General features: G+C 51.2%; 1 protein-coding gene across 9 annotated transcripts in view; it reads left to right on the top strand.

Moving 5' to 3' along the window:
• The first annotated feature begins 1,376 nt into the window (after positions 1-1,376).
• The window catches only part of Nipal3 (NIPA like domain containing 3), a 40,554-nt gene continuing 21,196 nt past the window's right edge, over positions 1,377-20,734 (top strand). For 2 of the 9 annotated variants that reach the window (XM_075946827.1, XM_075946828.1), the window contains exons 1-5: positions 2,076-2,273; positions 5,577-5,927; positions 15,076-15,144; positions 17,088-17,259; positions 20,399-20,458. In XM_075946827.1, the coding sequence (XP_075802942.1) occupies positions 5,829-5,927; positions 15,076-15,144; positions 17,088-17,259; positions 20,399-20,458 (400 nt within the window). In that variant the 5' untranslated portion in view covers positions 2,076-2,273; positions 5,577-5,828. Of the gene's footprint in view, positions 2,274-5,576; positions 5,928-15,075; positions 15,145-17,087; positions 17,260-20,398; positions 20,459-20,734 lie in introns of all 9 variants that reach the window. The other 7 variants (XM_075946824.1, XM_075946825.1, XM_075946832.1 and 4 more) reach the window with 7 other exon arrangements.

Below are 20,734 nucleotides of genomic sequence, written 5' to 3'. Positions count from 1 at the left end.
CAAATTACCGAATTTTGTAAATTTTAAGAAATTATAAATTGTCAAGCAAATACATTATCCTGTCACCAAAAGGTAACATTGTCAATCTTGTTTTCCATGGAATGCCGGGGCAGTTCGTGGAGAACAGGTAGAGCCTAATTCGGAACAGGATGCGGTCCAGGTGAGCATCCGGCACTTCCTGGGTGGTCCTGGCGGAGAATCTACACTGATCTCCAATTAAAACATTCTTCCCGTAGGAAGTGGGAGGCACAGGAGACCCAAGAGACTTTCTGAAGCCTGGGGAAGATGACCCATTAGGTATTTACTTGGTGAGTTAGGGGAGGGAGGGTAGATGAAACTGTAGCAGCTGGTTAGTGGTCCCAAGATTCCGGTCTCACCCTGGATAAATGAGGCCCAGAATAAGGGAGACTTGTGAGGAAGACCCAATGTACGGGGGGGGGGGGGGGGGGGGGGGCTCTGTTAGAGCTGGGCTCTTGGTGGTTCGCCAGTGCGCGACCCAGCACCAGTGCCCCTCAAAGACGGAAGTAGGGAGAGTCAGATGTCCAAACCACTCACAGGGTCCGAGGGGAAGGCGAACCATAGTTTACAGCACTTTCCAGATGGGGCATACACTGACCTCACCCCCACCCCAAATGGCACCTTCTGGCCCTGGAGGCACCACCCAGTTTGGGCACAGAGATTCGGCACACACCCGGAGTCCGGAGGTCTCAGTGGGTGTCCCATGGAGTGCGCAGAGTCCTCACGACCTCAAGGACCGGTCCCTCAACAAGAGCTGGCTCCCACCTAGTCAAGGGGTTGCCGCCCAGTCGCTATGGCAACCACTGGCCTAACATTCCAGAGGCCGGTGGCAGGTGACCGGCTAACTCTAACCAATGACGTCCTCTGTTTCTCTAACGTGAAAAACTGTTGGCCAATCGTGAGAGCTGTTTCAAAATCAGCAGAGAAGCTACCAAAATTTTAGGGTTTAGGTTGATTACGCCAGGATCCTTGGCAGGGAACTATTAGGGACTTCGTTTCTGAGTCTGGGGGTTTTGTTGCTGTTTTGGCGACTTCTTGAAATTCTTAGAACCAAAGGCCTAAGAAAATCCTACCCAAGGCATAAACCTGAATGTTTATATACATCCACGCCCTGAGCGCACGAGAAAAGGTTGATCAAACAACCCCGCAAGGGCAAGCGCGCAGTTTTCCAAGAGACCCGTACCCGTTTCACCGCAGTCACAGTGCCCCTTCGCAGCCCGCCTTGAACCCACCAGTGGCTCCTTTAAATTTGTGGGATACGCCTTTTATTATAAACTGTCTCCGGCGTTCTCTGCTCACAGCTCCTGCCACCCACGCCTCAAGAAAAAATCTCGCACCAGCCCAGCTGGTCCTTAAGCCTCTCCCATAATACAACATGGTGGCTTCATCCTCTCTTAAGTGCTCCCTCTTTGCTCTGCTGGCCCCTCACCTGAGCCCCCTGCCGTCGCCGAGGTCGCCCCAATGTCATTCCCTCGTAAAACCTGCCTGATCTCAACTCCTCCCTCCAGAGGTTGCTATGAGGCTCTGAACCGAATGGCGTGTGCAGGAAAATGCGCGCGCTAGAAGCTCCACGCGTAGGTTCATGGTCAAAGCTGAACACCCGGGAAACAGCAGCAGGGGACTAGAATGATTGACAGCCCTCCGGAACTGCTGAGCTGCAGGCGTGCTGGGAGATAGAGGATGCCACAGCCAACAGGTGGGACGCAGGCGAAGGGAAGAAGGGGTACGCATGGTCCCCGAAACACGTCACGGCTCTGCTGGGTGCCGCTGCTGAGGGCCTCACTACCTGGTGGGAGCAGCAGGGGCACCTCCCAGGATTGTGGTTGTTAGCGCAGGTTACAGGGGACGTCTGCACAAGCCCAGCCCACCTGTCGGGCAGGTGGAGGTGAGCTGCCTACCCAGGGAACCAAAGCAGCCCCGACTTCTTCCTTTGGCCGCTAGAGGGGACTCCTCCAGGTGAGTGTCAGGTCTGGCCCCTACGCTGCAAGCGAGCTTGGCAGCGCAGCCAATTATCTCAGGATATCCCGCCCATCGCCTCCTGACAGCCACTCGCCTACGCAGAAGCTCCGCCAGCCGGAGACTGGCAGACAGGGTGACAAATCAAGTCTCGACCTTTGAAAGCAAAACACTGACTGCAGCCCCCTGGCAACTCGGAGCTGGGAAGGGATCCAGGAGGCTGTACCTCGGGGTGGCACAGAGTGTCCCGGTTGCTTCTCCGGAACCTGGGATAGGTGGATCAAGAAGCAACGCCGCGGGTGAGTCCTGTCAAGACTGAGAAGGGGGACTTGAATTCAGGCTTGCTGTTTTAGGAAAAGCAACGCATTTTTTAGCTATCTCACCTGTCCCTAGTATAAATACGGTCTCCCTTGCTGTGGCCAGCCTTGTCTGTTTGGGTCCTTTTGCCTCCGATTTTTTTTTTCTTCCATATTTGCAAGGAGGGTGGGCACGGGTTTGCCTTAATGAAGGTGATTCTGGGCGTTACCAGATGAGGAAGTGGAAGGCATTGCCAGCTCCAGCATCCTGGAAATAGCCGGCGGAGCTCGCAGATGGCTAGACGGAGCCCTGTGCTTGGTACTGGAACAGAGGTGTGTCTCCGGTGTGCTGGAATGTCCAGCTCAATGGGAAAGGACCCAAAAATGCCACCCTTCGGTGCTCACAAGCCCCGGGAAGGGAAAGCTTGGCATGAAACCGATAGTCTCTAGTCAAACTAAATCGTCAGATGGTGGCAAGACCCACACACACACACACACACACACACACACACACACACACACACCCTTGTCTTCAGTTACAGCTGATTTCTAAGTTATCTATTTTTCATGGCCGTGAGGCTGGTTTTCTCTCTGGAAAACTTGCTCGGTGGGATTAATGGAGTACTTGGTTTAGATGAGGCGGGGGGACGGGAATGGAAGCAGGCACTTGGTGAATTCTCTTTCCCTTCTTGGGTCAGTGACCATGCGCTGTGACTGTCAACACCGAGTTGGCTGTGTGCCACTTGGACATATGTCGGTCCTGGAAAAGTGCGTTGAAACCAACACTAAACCGTCACCAGGCCAAAGTGTGAGCCTTAGAAGGGAGTGCAACCTCTGAGTGACTGTGTGCTAGCCCAGAGAGGGCTCCCTCTGCTCTGTCTTCCTGCTTTTAGAGCCCTGTGGGCTCCCCAGGTGGAGAGGGAAGCTGGAGCTGCTGTTTAAAAGCCAATGAGAGAGTGAGAGAGAGAGAGAGAGAGGAGAGAGAGCTGGCCTGGAGAAGGTTAGAAGGCCTGAATTCCTGCTGTCCTTTCTAGCTGGTCCCCAAGGCTTGTGTGCTTTCTCTGACATCCTGTGGGTGGGGCTGGGTATATCTGTTTGTGGTTATACATCCTGAATAAGGCTTCTTTCTATTTTCTTTCTTTCTTTCTTTCTGCCACAGTATACCAGGGGCTCTACATTTAGTCAGGAGTGGGTGTATATGCCAGCCACCTTGCCAGGCTCTGAGCTAGGTCTCCAGAGGAAGCAGGGGCCCCTTCAGCCCCAGACTGGATGCAGCTCTAGGTCTCTCCCAGGTAGAAGGAGCCCTAGCCCACCCTCGTTAACGATGCCAAGACAGAGATGCAGACGGTTAACCCAGCATTGCTTTCACACACATGCAATCTAATGCAGAGTAATTACGCCCTCCCAGCCATTGGGCAATCTTCGGGTCTTACAGGAAAGAAACGTGGGTCAGTCCTGATGAGGGTGTCTTTGGCAGGAACTCTGTCTCAGCAGGAAAACAGCAGCCGTGAGTTAACTTAGGCCCTTTGACAAGGTGCAGCAGGTCTTCTTGGCTGCCCTGTCCTAAGCCCGCATTTGGCATCTCCTAGGTGGGCATGAGGTTTGTCTTGTGACATCAGTGCATGTCATTGACATTCATAGGCATGGGACAGAAGGAAGCTGAAACTGAGGGATACACAGTGTTTTGAGGCCTGGACCTTGGCAGAGACTGTTTAGCACACACTGAGCCCTTAATTCTTTCTAGGGTGCACGCTTGGGTGATGGAGCATGCGTATATATGAATAAGACACAGGATTAAATTGGAGAATGGGCCTAACATGGCTTAGTGGCGCAGGGCACCTGCTCCTAACCTTGATGAGCTGAGTTCAGTCCCCACGACTAACGTGTAGGATGGAAGAACTGACTCTGCAAAGTTGTCTTGTGACTTCCAAATGTGTGCTGTATCACGCATGCATGTGTGCGTGCACGTACACACAATAAAGATGTTAGAAAATCAGAACTAAATAAAGTAATACTGGTGGCGTTTGGCATGTGGCAGCCATCTACCGTGTTCACCTTCACATGCCGTGTTCTGTCAAATTCTTACTGCAGCCGGTGGGGTGGAAACATGATCCATATTTAACAGCTACGGAAACTGACTCACAAGCTGAGTGACCGGGTCGCGGTACACAGGGAGCGCACAGGCAGATCAAGAGCAATTCAGAATGTCTGAAGGGGCCGGCAAGAAGGCCCAGCAGCTGAAAGCACTTGTCCAGCAAGCCTGACAGCCAGAGTTCGATCCTTGGAACCCACTGTGGGAGGAGAGAACCAACTCCCACCACCTCCATCGGCACACGAGCGCTCGTACTTACTTACGCATCATGACAATAGGAAATTAAATGTTATGACATAAAATACAATAAGCAGATTGTACGATGGAATCTAAATTTGTATGGTTTTTGTTGGTGCTTTGGGTGGGGTTATTTTGCTTTGTATGTTTGATTTTTTTTTTTCTAAGTGAAAGATCTTACAGAACCTTTTGCTATGGTGGTAGGGTTTTGACCATGAGCTGCTGGCACGAGTTTTCTCTTCTGTGTTTGGGAAAAGTTTGAGAAACACTGAAAACACCCGTTCAGTGACATTAACAGGGTGATTGTCATCCCTGCTCCTACTTGAAGCCATATGACAGTCCACACTTTACAGATAAGACGCTGAGTCACCCAGAGCCAAACTGATATGGGCATCTGGTCCCACCTCCTAGAAGAGCGCCACCCCCCCCCCCATGCCAGGATTTACTTCACATTCTTTCCTTCCTAAATTGAAAACCCCATGATTTGGTGGTTGGGTTGGGTTGTGTTTTTAGTATTGTTACTGCTGGATTGGTTTACTCTAAGACAAGATCTCCTTATATCGCCCAGGCTATCCTGTGGTCCTGCCTAGCCTTGGCCTCCCCTGAGTGCTGGGATTTCGAGCATGTGCCCCACACCTGATGATGGTTCCTATTTGATGTTCATGGGATCTATCTGTTGATTCTGGAGACCCGGAGAAATGGATGTGGTCAGACTTTTGTCCTCAAGCTTATAAAGGAAAGGAAGGTTTAAATTAGGATTGATAGGAAGGAGGAAAGGAAATGGGATGTCTGAGGGCCAGGAATGAAGCTTTTAAAGGACAGTCTCTTTATTCAGAGGTCAGAGGCCCAACAATCAGGCCTTCGTGGTCCACTTTTGCATGTCCAGATGTGCTTTGCATGAAGCTCTTTCTCAAGCGATGAAGCTGGGTGCTATGTCTCGTGTGCATGAGTTTTTCATGTCCTTCTCCACCATACAGAGCTTGGCCAGAGTCAGAAGACACGCCTTCGCCCTTCTGCTTGGGGAGACCATGAGCTGCCTCAGGGGAGCCTGAGGGGAAGGCTGTAAATCAACCCAGAGAGCCCAGAGAAGAACGCATTTTGCTGAGGAAGAGACCTAGGAGGCTGCCGGAAGGAGGGGAACACCAGGAGAGATGGCTCCCAGTTTGCACCCTGCCTAGTGGAAGCCCCAGCTCCCAGCCGGGCCAGGTGGGATGCGCCACTAGACAGCCATGGATGGGGCCCACAGCGCAGGCCTGCAGCTGCAGCCATTCCCGACTACCAGCAGCTCCGTGAGCCTGAGCAGCAGCGAGGGCTCCTTCTCCTACAAGGCAAGCACTTCACTGTCCTTTGGGAATGTTGTGGGTTTCTAAATGGCCTCACAGGTGTCCCCTGTGTCTGTATGCTGATCACTAGCTGAGACAGGTAGGTGCTCTACCATAGCGCGCAACGTGGAATCAAAAAGTAAGAAATACTCGCTCAAACACATAAAACTAGGGCTAGGGAGATGGCTCAGGCAGGAGAGTGCTCTACCGGACGAGGGTGGGGCTGGAGTTTGGATCCACAGCACCTATGTAAATGCTAGGCAATTTTGGCAGGCTGTCTATCATCCCAGCCCACAGGAGGCAGAGACAGGAGAGGCCCTGGAGCAAGCTGCCTCACTAGACTGGCCAGGTCAGCCAGCTCTGAGTTCAAGCCAAAAAACCTGGCTTCAGTACTAAGGTGGAGAGCAAACAATGAGATGGAGAACAAATCCTGAGAACTCTGGAGGTTGACCTCTGACCTCCAGATGGCCCTGCACCTGCGCACACATACAAATACACCACACACACTGAAATCACGTTGATAAATACAAATGTTGAAAAAATACATTAACTGCGGAGTTAAAACTGGATACACTTCCAGTTCGGAGATTTGAGATTTATTGATTTTTATTTTATTTTATATGTATGTGTGTATGTCTGTGCACCTTGCCCAGGGGGGTCAGAAACGGTGTTTCCTCTGGATCTGGGGTTACAGATGGGTGTGAGTCAGCATGTGGGAGCTGGGAACCGAACCCAGGTCCTCTCTAAGAGTAGTGCGTGCTCTCTCTTAACTGCCGAGCCATCTCTCCAGTCCAGAAGATTTGGGTTTTAGTTGAGAGTCTCTCTGTTCACATCTCAGTCTGCTTTGTCTTTTTCTAGTGTTTTAAGATCTGGAGCCACACTGTTCAGAAGGTTTGGGATCCCTTGTTTCAGTTCCCCATCCTGGTGGGATACTTCCCACAGCTCTGACGGTGGGATACTTCCCACAGCTCTGACGGTGGGATACTTCCCACAGCACTGACGGTGGGATACTTCCCACAGCTCTGACGGTGGGATACTTCCCACAGCTCTGACGGTGGGATACTTCCCACAGCACTGACGGTGGGATACTTCCCACAGCTCTGACGGTGGGATACTTCCCACAGCTCTGACGGTGGGATACTTCCCACAGCTCTGACGGTGGGATACTTCCCACAGCTCTGACGGTGGGATACTTCCCACAGCTCTGACGGTGGGATACTTCCCACAGCTCTGACGGTGGGATACTTCCCACAGCACTGACGGTGGGATACTTCCCACAGCTCTGATGGTGGGATACTTCCCACAGCACTGACGGTGGGATACTTCCCACAGCTCTGACGGTGGGATACTTCCCACAGCTCTGACGGTGGGATACTTCCCACAGCTCTGACGGTGGGATACTTCCCACAGCTCTGACGGTGGGATACTTCCCACAGCTCTGACGGTGGGATACTTCCCACAGCACTGACGGTGGGATACTTCCCACAGCTCTGATGGTGGGATACTTCCCACAGCACTGACGGTGGGATACTTCCCACAGCTCTGACGGTGGGATACTTCCCACAGCTCTGACGGTGGGATACTTCCCACAGCACTGACGGTGGGATACTTCCCACAGCACTGACGGTGGGATACTTCCCACAGCACTGACGGTGGGATACTTCCCACAGCTCTGACGGTGGGATACTTCCCACAGCACTGACGGTGGGATACTTCCCACAGCACTGACAGTGGGATACTTCCCACAGCTCTGACGGTGGGATACTTCCCACAGCACTGATCGTGGAATACCCCCCACAGCACTGACGTGGAGTATGTCCCCCGCCACAGGCTTCCAGGATGACTGCCCAGTCGCCTGTTAAGCTGCTCTGTGGGGATCCGCATGAGAGCTTCCCTGTGGTTGGGCACTCAGGTTGTTTAGACTATGGGATGATGTGACTGTACCCATGACTGAGGGCCGTCCCTGGTGCTCACCTTGGATGATTTCCTTGGGTGTGTTTTAGATCGTTTCCTATGAATAGATAAAGGTTTTCGTGTCAGACTGTGGTGTCCCTAATGAAGCATATAAAGACTGGAATCGGGTTTTTTGTTTGTTTGTTTTTTGTTTTTTTTTGAATCAGTTGGTTTCTTAGTTTTATTTCCTTTCACTGGGATAGAAGCAACTTCGGGGAGAAGCTCATAATTCCGGGTCACAGCCTGTCAAAGCAGTGAAGTCACAGTGGCTGGTGCTTGAGGGAGTTGGTCACATGACACCCATAATCGGCTCAGAAAGCAAAGAATGCACACCCATACGCAAGCTAGTGCTCAGCTCCCTTTCTCCCTTTCCTCCAGGGAATAGTGCCGCCTACAGTGGGCGGTTCCTCCCCCATCAGTTAACCTAAGACAGCCCCCACAGACATACCCACAGGCCAACCAGATCAAGGCAATCCTTCATTGAGCCTTTCTGCCCAGGTGACTCTCGGTTGTGATGAGTTGACAATTAAAGGACTCATCCCAGGGGCTGGAGAGATGGCTCAGTGGTTAGGAGCACTGGCTGCTCTTGCAGAGGCCTCAGGTTTAGTTCCTCGTACCCACATGGCAGATCCAGGGGATCCCACTCCTCCTCTGACCTTCCTCAGACCCTGCATACATGTGGTGCACATGCATACACTCAGGTGCACACACGTGTGCATAAAATGAAATAAGTTGTCTCACAGTCGAGACTGATAACACCCTGGGCTGAAGGAGATTTAGAGATCACCAAACGCTCTGGTTTGGTGGATTGGGGAACTGGAGGCCAACGGTGGGGAGTGACATACTTGAGATCGTGTAGCTCATTGATAGGAGAAGCTCCGGCTTATTTTTAGCTCTGAGTGACGATAGGAATCTCGACAAGTCACGAGCATTGGGCTTTCGTTCTGCCCCAGTGCTGGGCTGCGTTCTTCAAATGTATCTTCCCCGACAGTCTTCTCGTCGACACTGAAAGTACATACCTTCTTCCTCACTTTAAAGTGACAGTAACACCGGCTTTCTGGCTGTTAGCAGGAGCCAGTGAATCCGGCCACGTGAAGCTTGGAACAGTGACCCGCATACGATGGGCAACTTTCAGCAGGTGGCCGCTGGCAGCATTTTCATCTCCACTTTGAGGACAAGAAAACTGAAGCATGAGGTTTTATGGTAGCATGCTCTTAACCACCTCACTAGCATCTTGGCTCCTCAGCCAGTGCCCTCTCTGCTTCAGCAGACTCCTGAGTGCCCCTGTCACCCCGTAGGCCAGGGCAGGTGCTTGGGAGAGAGACAGAGGAGGAAAATGAAAGGGCTGTCTTCATTTTAATTCCATCTGATTAGGGAGGCTGGATACACGTGTATGGGAGTTCCGAGAGTCTGCCTGGAATTGGGCTCGCTGCAGAAAGCAAGAACTGGCCCTGACCTTCCTCGCTGGTTCCATCCCACCTAGGTAGCTCCCATGCAGAGTTGGGTCTATTTCAAAGTCAAGGTGGCATGGTTTTCTTGCTCTCTGCTCTTTCCGTGAAAGCCTGTCATTTCCACCTGCCTCGGGGCCACTGCTGTGTTCTTGGAGGAGGAGGAGTGAGTGATAGGCAGAACAGCAACAGTGAGCATCGGGAGACCTAGAATCCAGCTCAGCTTTTCGTTACGTTTGACCTCAGACAGTCAGGCCCTCTCTTTCAGCGCCTTGGTTTCTGTCTTTGTCAAATGAAGGGGTGGAGTCTGTGATGGTTCCCCAGTCCGATTACCAGCCATTCTTGGGGAGCTCTGGCTCAGCCTTGAACACATCTCTTTGTCTGCACCCTCTCCCCCTTCTTCTCTCTTTGCAAATCCCGGTCCAGCAAACCTGGGCAGCTGTGTGGATGAGTGAGATCATCTTTCCTAGAGTCCAGGAGAGGAACAGGCAGGATAGGTCTCCACGACGCCTGCCCTTAAGAAAAAATGTGGTGTTGGGCATAGTGGTGCATGCCTTTAATCCCAGGACTTGGGAGGCAGAGGCAGGTGGATTTCTTTGAGTTCCAGGCCAGCCTGGGCTACATAGTGAGACTCTATCCCTGCCCCTCTACCAAGAAGGAGAGAGGGAGGGAGGGAAGGAAGAACTAGAGCAGAGAGTGGCAGCGTAGAGTGCTGAGACCTCGGACTTTGTACTCAGACAGGCTGACGTCGAGTCCTGGCTTTGCTATGTCTTGAGTTAAAGCCTAGGAAAGTCATAGACCTGCAGGTGAGGCTAGAATCCGCCCTGTAGGGTAATTGGGAGGATGGCTGGAATGCCCAGAATGAGGAACCCCAAGTCACATGAGTCATCCATTTCTGCTTGGGAAACTCTACCAGTCCACCCAATTCCTTTATCACGTGTTCCAGCACTTCCCAGTGGGAAGTCTGGGTCCTTTGTCCGCAGTTAATTAACAGACTTTGCCATAAGCATCCGTGTGTGTTGAGCATTGACTGTAGCAGGGACTGTACTGATCCTCCCACGTCTCTTCCAACTTCATCTTACACGTAAGGAAACTGGCACAGAGAAGCTCATTAACTTGCCTGAGACCACACGGTCTATGTAAAAGCTGGAATTTGAATCATCTACTCATGGCCAAGGTCCAGGGTCCTGGCCACCATTTTATGCTGTTTATATTGTGCCGGGCACTCAGCTAGACTCCCTCTGTTTCTACCACGAGTCTAGGGATGGCTGGCACAAGGCAGGTAATGCCTCACCTGCTAAAGACAGCGTCAGGGAGGTGGCCTGAAGCCAAGCTGCAGGTGTGGCAGACCTGGTTCGCTGGAGTACATGCTTTGAAATGCCAGCCACCCAAAGCCAGTCCAGAGGCAACTTACCTGTTTACAGCTTCAAGCCCAAAGCATTGTGGGAGATCAGCTTAAGCTCCAAGAGATGGCTGTGGTGATGGTGGTGTTTAAATGGAGACTGATTGGGAGCAGACCTGAGGGGGACCTAGACACTGGCGTGTGAGCTGACTCACGTGGATGCCGAGATACCACATACAGGGATTGCCTCTCGCCTGCAGCTGCCTTCCTGGAAGCATTTCGTTTCCTTTCAGAGTCATAGGGGATAAAAAAAAAAATCAGTTTGGATTAGAAAACATCAGCTTCAGGACCCTGCATCTGTGGGAGAGCTGGTCCTGCCCCTCAACAACCCACAGCCCTGTGGTGCAGGGGGAGGTGTGAAGTGGGCACAGGAGATCCCAGCACTCGGGAGGCAGATGGAGCTCTGTGAGTTCGAGTCCAGCCTGGTCTATAGCATGAGTTCCACAACAGTGAAAGCTACACAGAGAAACCCTGTCTCAAGAAAACAAAACAATAACAATAACAACAAAAACAACGAAACAAACAAAAAGGAATGATAGTGAAGGTGAGCCATGGGAGACAGGCTTGTTGGCATACTTAGGAGTGCAGGCGATGCAGTAGGACCAGAAATTCAAGGTCATCCTCGGGTACATAATGAGTTCAAGGCCAGCCTAGGCTACAGGAAATGCTGTCTTTAACAAAATAAAAGAAAATAATATGAAGACAAACTATAGCAGTTGCTAGAATCATTTCAGGATTTACTGCACCGTGTGCTGCTTCAGCTCTCTCTTATAGCCCAGAGACTTGAGGTCATTCCCCAAAGTCACACAGCAAGGAAGTAGCAGAGGCAGGACCCCACTCAGGTCCGCTGTCCTGAATCCCTAGAGGAGCAGAGAGAGGCACCTCTGGCCTCTCCACTGTCTCCCTGATACCAAGGTCACGGGGAGCTTGCAGCCGTGGCAGGAAGTCGTCTGAAATGTCACCGCCTCTGTCCAATGGTCCCTTTCCAAGTTTCACTCTGAGGACACTGTGGCCCAGAGGTCTCACTGAAGAGATGACTGGGACCCCTGGCTTCTGCCGCTGAGTGGGGCGCCCTTTCATTCTGAGGTGTCTCCCTTTAGGTAATGTACGATTATCCTAAACATAAGGCCCATTGCTATTTCTCATCCCAAAATTATAGGGGGGCAGAGAGCCCTGGCTTGAGCCGGGCCCTGCTGGCCATGCATGGGCATGATCTGCTCCGCTGGCCTGGTCTCGCGCCTCCTCAGGTGATGTCTGTGAGAAGCAGTGCCTGACAGCATTTGCCAGCTCTCTAATGGAAAGCTGGAGCCTGGTGAGGAATGGAGGAGGCGGGGCCTCCAACTACTCGCCCCTCCCCTCCGAGGTGATAGGTTCTCAGAACACACAGTTAGCCTTAGCCTCCACCAGGCAGTGTGGATTGCTTGTTCCCTTTTGCACCTTAAGGGCCATGTCTGTGTTCCTAGTTCCTAAGAGTCAGTGTTGGTCATATAGTTGGTGCCTCTCGCTGTGACTAATCCCCCCCCCCAAGGATAACTCTTCAGCAACTGAGGGAGCTGCTGGAGGAAGCCGTTGGCCAAGCCTCCAGAGCTAGAGTCCCGTCTTCAAGCTCTGAGGCTGGAGGAGGAAACTCAGGCAGGATCCTTCTTGGCTCTGAACACCTCGTGCCAAGCCCTGAGGGCAGCTGGTGAATGTGTGTTCAAACTGTGTAACCCCTGGGCGGTGGCAGCTGTCCGTGACTTTAAATGTTCATAAAACACCACCACGCACCACTTCACAAGGGTTCGGGGGCATAATTACCGCTGATGAGGCCCTTGGAGACACTCAGATCGGAGGGCATGAGCGATGTCTGTTTGTTACTCACTGTGTCGGTCTGTAACTGGCTATTAAGCGTTAAGATTAATGTGCTGCACAAATGGCTTTGCTGAGCAAACTCGACTGCCTGCGTCAGCACCAAGTGGAGTACTTACACGGTGCCTCACCCCACCCCCAGTTCCTTCTCACCTCTGAATAAACTCAGAGAACACCCTGGAGACCGAGTGGGGCCAGCATTCTTATCAGGAGGCCATAAGTCACACTTCCGATCCCAGGCCCTCCTCTCTGCGCCCTGGTTGGGTTGTGGTACCTACCTCTCCAAGGTTTACTTTAGGCGTCTGTGAGCTTCCAGCTCCGGTGCTGATAAGAGATTAAAGTGGAACATTATCTCTTAGGGCTCTTTGGGGGCGTTTGCTGTTTTGGTTTGTTTTAGTTTGGGGATTTTGTTTTTGTTTTTATTTATTTTGGGGTGTGTGTCTGTCTGTCTGTCGGTCTGAGTGTATGTATGTGCTCCGTGTGTCCTCAGGAGTCCTCGGAGATCAGAAGAGGTGTCAGGAATCCCTGGAAATAACTACAAGTTTGTGAGCTACTGTGTGGGTGCTGGGAATTAAACCCGGGTCCCCTGCAAGAACACTAAGAGCTCGGAACCACTGAGCTCTCTCTCTTCCAGCCCCGTGGGTTTGGATTTTTACTTATTTATTTTGGGAGCAACGTCTTGATCTTGTACTCCCTATGTAACCAAGGATGGCCCACTTCCCCAGTGCTGAGATCATAGGTGTGTCCACCGCCATGGGCTCTTTTCACTCTAATTCCATCCGATCAGGGAGCCTGGATACACGTGTATGGGAGTCTTGAAAGTCTACCTGAAACTGGGCTCGCTGTAGAGAGAGCAAGGGCCCTGACATTTCTCGATGGTTCCACCCCACCTCAGTGGCTCTCAGGCAGAGTTGGGTCTATTTCAAAGCCAGTTCTCTTAGGCTTGTATGTATCCCCAAAGGGAAAGTATAGAGATGGCCTCCCCCATCAGGTGTGAGCACTGTGTTAATGCCAGCCTTGACCATGAAACCCTTCACTGTGAGACACCCTGGTACTAAGATTAGTTTGTCTTTGTGGGTTTCCTAGTTTTCACTTCCCCATTCCTTCTCACCAGCTCTCCCTGATGCGGTTTGGTTTGTGTGGGTGGCAGGACACTTTCCCCTTATTTAGCTCTTAACTTCCGCCTTCTCGTCAGCATTGTTCTTTTAAAGGACGGCATAGTCTCTATGTGAAAGTCATAGTGGCTCAGTTACAAGTTGAACCAGATGAAACCACTGTTTCCTCTGTCAAAAATAGATAAGGGGACGGCAGAGATGGCTCAGCAGTTAAGAACATGCGCTATTCTTGCAGAGGACCTGGGTTCGGATCCCAGCACCCAGATGACAACTTACAACTGTGTCTAACTCTAGTTCTGGGGAAACTGATGACATACACACCCCCCAGCCTGTGCAGACACTAGGCATGCAGGCAATGCACATACATGCATTCAGGCAAAACATTCAAGTACATAAACATGAACAAACATTTAAAATGGTCATCTGGTGCAGGAACCTGTAGCTTAGGTGATAGGGTACCTGCTGACCTTTTAAAAATGATGAACACAGTGTGCCTGACACAGAGGAATGTTCACAGTATGTTGTGTAGATCAGTGCTGTGCCAGGAGTTGGGGGGGATTAGGGTGGTAGTGGGGTGGGGTGGGAGGCTTCAGATCCCCTGGAACTAGAGCTACAGGCAATTGTGAGCTGCCTCATATAGATGCTGGAAAGATAACTCTTAGAACAATATGCAGTCTTTAAACCTGGAACCACCTCTCCAGTCTCAAGGTTTTATGGTTTTTGAGATGACATCTCAAGGATGGCCTTGAACTCTTGATCCTCCTGCCTCGACCACAGTAGTGCTGGGATGACAGGTGTGGCCACCACACCCTGCTCTAAACCGTCATTTTTGTCACCTGTGCTTCATAATTATTCTATCCTAAATGTATGTTGAGTAATTTTTTTATTTAAAAAAAAAGTATCATGCCCAGGAGCCTGATTCTCATCAGTAGGGTGATTATAAATGAGGTTTGCATTGATTAATAACTGAAAAGTCCACACTGACGCCGGCTACATGGGAGGTTCTTGCTAAGCTGTAAGACTTCCCTGGCCAGATGGTGGTGGTAGAAGCCCCAGCCTGTGTTTCTCTTCCTCCACACTGGTTTCTACACATTACCTTTCTGTTCAAGATGGCGTCAGGTCAGTGCCTCTCAGAGGCCAGTGGGGCAGGTTTGGGCCCGTTCAGGTTACCGAGATGAGGACAACCAAGTATAGTGTTTTCTGGACGTTTCCAGCTCAGGACAGTGCCCTGTGGATCTCTGAAGAACTGGGTGACACCTGGGTGGTCTGGAGGGAGGGGAGTGTGGGCCTTGTTCCAGTTTTGTTTGGGGACAGATGTCTGAATATCACATATGCCCTGGTACCTGTTGACTTAAGTGCCCCTCCCTTCTGTTCTGTGACCCCTCTAGGAAAACTTGATTGGCGCTCTCTTGGCAATTTTCGGGCACCTCGTGGTCAGCATCGCCCTTAACCTGCAGGTGAGTCTCAGGTGCCAGCGCTGTCCCAGGCAGAGGAGCAGTGCGGGTGAGCCAGGTCTGCTGTCTGCTCTCTGGGGGGACCCTGACTGCTGCCTGAATCTCTCTACTGTCTTTGTCCTCCTTCCTCTCCCCTCTCATGGGTCACATCCTCCAGTTTCTCCATGTGTGTGCGTGTGTGGTGTATGTGTGTGTGCTCATGTGTTTGCAGGTGGGCACGCCTGCTTTGGAAGCCAGAGAGCAGTGGTGAGTCTCTTCCTCGATTGCTCTCCACCCTGTTTATTTGTTAAGATTTCTTTCACTTTGAATTATGTGTCAGCAGGGGATGTGTGCACACGAGTGTGGATGCTTATGGAGTCCAGAGGCATCAGATCCCCCTGGAGCTGGAGTTATGGGCAGTACCCGAATTGGGTCCTCTAGCAGAGCAACACTGCCCTTAACTGCTGAGTGGGCTCTCCATCTTCAGCCCCACCGTATTTTTTTTTTTTTTGAGTCAAGGTCTTTCACTGAACCTGGAGCTCAGTGATAGCAAGACCAGCAGCCACCGCCATACCTGGCTTTTCATGCTGATGGCGAGCATCCAAACTCATGAGGATCCAAACTCACGCTTGTACAGCAGACGTTTCTCTGATAGTGCTGTCTCCCCAGCCGAGCCCCGGCCTTCTATCTACCAGTGACATCTTAACCACAGGCTCAGGTCTTGTCACACGCTGCCCTATGCCTCCAGCTGCTGGGACCATCATGAGCCATTACCCTCAGCTCTGATTCCAGTACTGTCAGTGCCTCGAGTCTCGGGGACAGGGACGGCAGCAGTTACCCCCACAGCGCCTGCCTGGCCCGGTGGTGGCCACAGCTGTGCTGTGCAGCGGCCGACATCTGGAGGAGCTTCCCCTGGGGTCCCAGGGCACTGGTACACATGTGTCCCAGGAGACAAGGATGTTCCCATGCCAGGTGGCCACTACAGGAGTCAGTGGGTAAATGTCCTCTCTTAGATTTCTCGGAGGTTCTCCGAGGCCCGCCCTGAGCCCCAGGCACAGTGCACATGCCTGTTACCCCTGCACTCAAGAGGTGGGGGGGGGGGCAGGAAGATTTTAATTTCTTTTCTTTTTCCCCCTATTTATTTATTTATTTATTTGTTTGTTTGTTTGTTTATTTTTATGCATGTGAGTGTTTGACTGTCTGTATGTCTGTGTGCCGTGTATATGTCTGGTGTCTGTGGATGTCAGAAGAGGGGATCAGATTAGATCCCCTGGAACTGGAGTTATGCACGGTTGTGAGCCACACGAGGGGCACTGGAAACTAAACCCAGGTTCTCTGTAAGAGCATATGTGCTCTTAACCCCTGAGCCATCGCTCCAGCCCCGAGGATTGAAATTTCAAGACCAGCCTGGGTGACATGAGCCAGTGTCCCAAGAGGAAGAGAGGGGCTGGAGCGATATCTTAATTGAGGGCCTGAGTTCCATTCCCAGAACCTGTGTCAAAACAGCCAGTTGTGGTCGCGTGTGTGTATAAACCAGTGCCAGGGTGGCAGCAGGTGAGACTGGGGCTCACTGGCAAGCCAGCCTAGCCTACGTGTCAAGCTTGGGTCACTGAGTCACTCTGTCTCAAAAACCATGGCTAAAGACTATTTCCTCTGGCCTACACGCACACATACTCACACACACATGCACACACACGCACACACAGCGTGCATATCTACATACATGTAAACACATGTTCCCTACACACATGTGCATGCCTATCTGCATACATGTGAGTATGTACACACACACACACACAAATGTCCATTTCCAGGTCCCACCCACGTCACCCCCAAACCCAACCCAGGCCTCCATGTGTGATTTTAAAAGTGCAGTGTTAGCTGGGATTCCTTCATCAGAGTCTTTCATGTGCTCTAAACATCTGGTTCAACATCTGGTCAAATCGCATTCCTTCTTGGACTTCTAGAAATACTGCCACATCCGCCTGGCAGGCTCCAAGGACCCCCGGGCCTACTTCAAGACCAAGACATGGTGGCTAGGACTGCTCTTGCTGCTGCTGGGAGAACTGGGCGTGTTCGCCTCCTATGCCTTCGCCCCGCTCTCGCTCATCGTGCCCCTCAGTGCCGTCTCCGTGATAGGTAAGCCCCAGCCTTCTCTCCACCCAGGATCCACGGTCTGTGTGACCCGAGCGCCATCACGAGGCTTGGAGCACTCATATTAAACACACACACACACATTGGGGCCAGGCATGCTGGTGCACACCTTCAATCCCAGAACTTGGGAGGCGGAGGCAGGCTGGTCTGCATAGTGAGTTCTTGGACAGCCAGGGCTATGTAAGGAGACCTTGCCTCAAAAAAACAAAATCAAAAAATAAACCCACTACTCTTGGCAGCTGGAGACATGGCTCAGTAGTTAAGAGCATTGACTGTTCCTGCAGAAGAAATGCTCGGGTTCGATTCCTAGCATCCACATGGGACTGTAACTCCAGTCTCAGGAGATCCAGTGCCCTCTGCTGTCCTCTTCAGACACAACATATATGTGAAACACCCATACACGCACACACACAAATAAAGATTAAAAACAAAAACAAGAACACTCTGAGAGGGAGTGAAGCAAGAGACATGGAAAGGCTTTGGGGGAAGAAACGGAAGAGGGGATGTGATGAGATTGTATTTTAATTTAAAATATATTTTAAAAAATAAATACTGGTTTAAAAAGAGGCGCCTTTGCTTTGGTAAGAACATCTACCATCTATGTCACCCACAGGCCCAGCTCTGAGCACTCTGTGGGGGGAGAATGTAGCACCCATTTTACAGATAGAGGGAGTGAGGTGTATGTCACCAGTGGCAGGCAGGGGTGTGAGCCAGGGTCTCCGCCTCCAGACCGTGTTTAAGATTCAGAACATTTTCTTTAGAATGGCTTTGATGGCCACTGCAGAAGGGAGTTCGGCCTTCATCGAAGTGTCTTCACACTGGCAAGGCCTACGACTTTCATCTCTTCACCGTCTTGCACCTCTGAGAAACGCTGTTGGTGCTCAGGTCTTTCCCTGTCATCCCGGCCAGTCATCATTACCTTTCCCACGTGTCATTTTCCCGTGATTTCCATATCAGAGCACCTGAACCAGCCAAAGATGAAAGAACTTTAATGCCGCAAGGTGACAGATAAAATCCAATTCCAATAGAGACAGCCCAGGAGCTGGAACCATGGGCTCATCTTGAATGTCTCCTTCCATTTTGCTAGCTCCACTCTCTCCTGCTCTCAGGAAAACAGCAAATCTTGGCGCCTTACCTCTGCTTGAACTCTAAGGTCCTCCTCACCGCAGGAAGGGCCTGTGCGTGACGCGTGTGTGGTCACTGTGCCCCTCCTGGGCTCAGGAAAGACGTCACTAATCAATCACCACTGCCTAGGTTGGACCTCAGGATTCTCAGCTGCTATCAATTATAAGAAACTAACAAAATGGAAAACTTGATTGGCTCTCCGCATTGCTGCTCTAAGAACCCCCTTGGTGAAGCAGGGCTGGTCACCTGACTGCAGAAGCTGCGCTGAGGTTTTCCACCCAGTATCTTTTAAGTGTTGGAGAGAAACCCGGTCCCTCGTGTGTGCTGGGCAAGTGCTTGCCGCTTAGCTACTAGGTCGGGCCAGTATTTTTTCTTTCCCCAGTGTTTTCTTCTAAGGTGGTTTGAATGTCTCTGGTTAAGGCACGTTTTTTGGCCATCTTTGTCTTCCCTGTTGTCTTCTGGATTGCTTCCTGCACTCAAGCCACCACCAAGCCCCCATCGATCATTAAATTTATGTCCTTTTCTCTGTTTTGTCCACTGCTGGGGTCTCTAATGACCTCTTGGAACCTTCACTCACAGTGAAGAATAAATGACCAAGGGCCCAACACTATAAATATTAGTCTTTGATTTTGAGTAAGTAAACCGGCTTTAAACATAGAGGCTGAGACCTGGGGGTATAGAATGATGGCCTGGTTGGGACCAGGCCCTGGTTTTGATGCCCAGTGCCATAATAAATAAATAAGTAGGGTGAACTGTGACAAGATTTGGGGGTTGAGCCAAAGAGATGGCTCAGAGGTTAAGAGCACTGGCTGCTCTTCCAGAGGTCCTGAGTTCAATTCCCAGCACCCACTTGGTGGCTCACAACCATCTGTAATGAGGTCTGGTGCCCTCTTCTGGTGTGCAGACCTACATGCAAGCAGGACACTATACGTAACCATCTGTAATGAGGTCCGGTGCCCTCTTCTGGTGTGCAGACCTACATGCAAGCAGGACACTATACGTAAACAAAAGATTTGGGAGTCAGCTACTGGAGGTTAAGAAGCTCTTAGAACCTCCAAGGTCACCCTATGAGAAATCTACTTAACATAATAACAGTTCATCCATTGTCTACTTAAGATTTTTCCATTGCTGTTCCAAATACCTCAATAACAAGAATCATTTTATTATGAGCATTTACTTTATGCAGAATGTTTTGCATATAGAATCTTACTTAATTGACCTACAACTCAAAGAAGTAATAGTTTTCAGTGGGGTATTGGGGTGGGGAGGCGAGGAGAGGAGATGGAGATGGGCGTGGTCACTGAGGCCCCTCACCCAGAGCGGAGCTGTCTGGTGTCAGTGTATCTGCTCTGCCTTGGTGAAATTCAAGCCACCTGTGGCCGCCCAAATATATGACAGCAAGTTGGTACAGCCAGATCCAGTATACCGTCTCACAGAGTAGAAGACTGTCGTCACTCAGGAAGTGACCTACCCGTGGTCACACAGCCAGCTGAGGCAGAGCTGGGCTAGTAATGGAGTCATAGTGGCTGCCAGCCTTGTCCAATAGGTCGGCCGCAGGAGCTTAAGTAAAGCTGTGACCCTGCAATAGTCAGGGAGGTACCATGGGGGAGGTAGGGTGCAGGAGGAGAAAAGCTCTGGCCCGCACCGTCCTGAGTTCAAATCTTGTTTTTTCCGATCAGCTTCACCTCTTTTAACCCCAGGATCCCCATTTATCAAATAAGACCAACTGTAGCACCCACCTCTAAGGTTGAGCATCCAAAAGTCACCCATGTAAGTTACCTCATGCACAGTGGACTCTCAGGGCCCAGAGAAATCCCACAGAAGGCTCTGGGAGGTCCCCTCTCCCAGACGAAGTGCCTGAGGCTGAAACAGACCAAACCCTAAAGATCCCTGGGGGACATGTGCACATGAGCCACCCAGAGGGCATGAGTGGGGGGGGGGCACCCCTCGACCTGGCAGCAACCTTATTCCTCTTCTCTCTCCCTGGCTTTTTTTCCAGCGAGCGCCATCATTGGAATCATATTCATCAAAGAAAAATGGAAACCTAAGGACTTTGTGAGTAAGTCATGGAGCACCCCCCCCACCATGGACAGCTCCTCCGCATCCCACTCCCCCTCGGGGTCCATGTTCCTGGAGTGTCAAGTGCCCCAAGCCTTCCTACTAAGGCTGCAGCCCTTTAATACAGTTCTCATGCTGCTGTGACCCCCCTCCAACCATAAAATTATTTCCTTGCTACTTCGTAACTGTAAGTTTGCTGCCGCTATGAATCATAATGCAAATGTCTGATATGCAGGATATCTGATATGCAACCCCTATGACCCCGGGGTCATGACCC

The sequence above is a fragment of the Microtus pennsylvanicus genome, chromosome 13 (assembly GCF_037038515.1).
Source record: "Microtus pennsylvanicus isolate mMicPen1 chromosome 13, mMicPen1.hap1, whole genome shotgun sequence".
NCBI classification, from domain to species: Eukaryota; Metazoa; Chordata; class Mammalia; order Rodentia; family Cricetidae; genus Microtus; species Microtus pennsylvanicus.
Note: the sequence above shows the minus strand (reverse complement) of the source record. Positions and strands in the feature narration are given on the sequence as shown.